This window comes from Amphimedon queenslandica, unplaced genomic scaffold, assembly GCF_000090795.2.
Source record: "Amphimedon queenslandica unplaced genomic scaffold, v1.1 AMPQUscaffold_4587_Cont23435, whole genome shotgun sequence".
NCBI lineage: Eukaryota > Metazoa > Porifera > Demospongiae > Haplosclerida > Niphatidae > Amphimedon > Amphimedon queenslandica.
In genome coordinates this window covers 1-1,548 of record NW_003555102.1, presented here as the reverse complement: position 1 = coordinate 1,548, position 1,548 = coordinate 1, and the positions used below count along the sequence as shown (strand labels likewise).

Genomic DNA, 1,548 nt, shown 5'->3' with positions numbered 1-1,548 from the left:
GGAACAATAGCTGCATCAGTTCTAGCAGGATTACTTGGTTTGCTCTTGTGCTTGCTTTTGTGTCTTTTGTTGCTCTGCTGTTTATGCATGAGTAGGAGGAGAAGAAAGAGAGAGAAGTAAATTTATTAGAAATTTTGTGTCCTTTTTTGATGCTTTTAGTAGTGACTCAAATGAATATGAAAGTACTAACAACAAGATGTACATTAATGAATATGATCCAGATAATGAGATGAAAGAACTGTAAGTATAACTCAACTCTCATTGTAGATTCATTTGTCTTTTATTTTAAGATCTTTTGCTGATATAAAAAGCTCGCCTCAAAATGGAGATGAGAAGAAAGCAAGGTAGATATAATACTTAAATACACCTATATACTTGTTTATTTTATATTTTTAGTGGTGATAATAAAAACATTTATGATGTCCCAATTACCTTCAGTAAAAAAGCAACAACATTGTCTGTGTAAGCCTATTGCTTTATAAATGATGTACAATGCTGATTATAATATTAATAGGAACACATCTCGACCTGCTGACTACGAATATGATACTGTAACTAGCCCTGAAGAGGTGAAATAAAACATTTATATTGCAGAAAGGCATTGTTTGTTCCCATGTATGTCTTTATTTTATAGGCATCGATAAACTTTGAAGGAAATGATGGCTCATCAATGATGGAAGTGAAGTTGTACTTTACTGATGATTCCAGTGATGAGGAAGAGATTAAGAAGAAATGAAAACAATAACAATACCTTTATTTTTTGTTGTGTATTTTTACTTGCATACATATTAGACCTACTAAGGTGGACCTCGTTATAAAGAATGGTTGTTCATGTTATAAAAAAATAGTTCATGTAGAGATTTCTTAGAAATATTCATCAATTGATCCTATAGCTCTAGCTCATCTAGAGCTTTTTGTGTGACAAAAAGGTGTATCAAATCCTTAAGGATATAACCAGAGCATTGCTGCACTCTTTCTTAATTATATTGTTAAAATGAAATGAACCAAATGATGTATAAAACAGCCTGTAATTGTTGTAGACCCACACATACCCAACTAGCTCAATGCTCTGAAATAAAACCAAGTTAAGCATGAGCATGAACATTCCAGCTGAGAGAGAGCCTATGGAGTCATTTAAACGTAATCTAGGGAGTCCTTGTACCCAGCGAATTATCATCTCCAGTAATATCAAGATGAAGAAGTATGGAGTTACCTACACAAATATACTATGCATTACTGGTATGATAATGTGTGTACATCTTGAAGCATTGGGCATATTAATATTCATAGTTGATAATTTATGATCAATCATTAGTTTTAGCCACACTTTTTCCCACTAGAGTGTATGTATATTATTATGTGTACATACTTTATTCATTTTAGCACATTTTGGGACTGTATTATTAGGTTATGATAATGGAGGTGTAATGTCATTATTTTAGGTGAAGGTGCTAAAAAATCAGTCAAAGAGACTCTGTACTCACATCTGTTATGTAATCAGGGACCCTGTCTAGTGTCGGAAACCAGATAAAATAGCCAATGGCGGGA

At 32.9% G+C, this 1,548-nt stretch overlaps 1 protein-coding gene and 1 long non-coding RNA gene across 4 annotated transcripts; one reads left to right on the top strand and one right to left on the bottom strand.

Annotated features, from left to right (window-relative positions):
- Positions 1-6: 6 nt before the first annotated feature.
- Positions 7-873, top strand: LOC109592610 (uncharacterized). Of its 3 annotated transcripts, none has more exons than XM_020008016.1 (6): positions 7-116; positions 163-240; positions 291-344; positions 397-462; positions 515-569; positions 635-873. In XM_020008016.1, exons 1-6 carry the CDS (start codon positions 88-90, stop codon positions 734-736), a joined length of 384 nt encoding a protein of 127 aa, XP_019863575.1. In that variant the 5' UTR covers positions 7-87; the 3' UTR covers positions 737-873. The 3 variants fall into 3 exon arrangements, with proteins under 3 accessions (XP_019863575.1, XP_019863576.1, XP_019863574.1); XM_020008017.1 differs by having other exon boundaries at positions 160-240; positions 312-344; XM_020008015.1 differs by having other exon boundaries at positions 160-240.
- Positions 874-945: 72 nt separating this feature from the next.
- On the bottom strand, positions 946-1,548 carry LOC109592611 (uncharacterized). Its single transcript, XR_002190445.1, has 2 exons — positions 1,485-1,548; positions 946-1,213 (listed from the first exon to the last, which is right to left on the bottom strand). It is a non-coding gene; the product is annotated as an uncharacterized LOC109592611 (long non-coding RNA).

What these genes read in the sequence shown, in the direction of transcription:
- LOC109592610 (XM_020008015.1), top strand. Translation starts at nt 88, where the DNA reads ATGAGTAGGAGGAGAAGAAAGAGAGAGAA. An exon ending in AGGAGAAGAAAGAGAGAGAA is followed by an intron (nt 117 to 159) that starts GTAAATTTATTA and finishes TGATGCTTTTAG; the next exon opens with TAGTGACTCAAATGAATATG. An exon ending in CTGTAACTAGCCCTGAAGAG is followed by an intron (nt 570 to 634) that starts GTGAAATAAAAC and finishes TTTATTTTATAG; the next exon opens with GCATCGATAAACTTTGAAGG.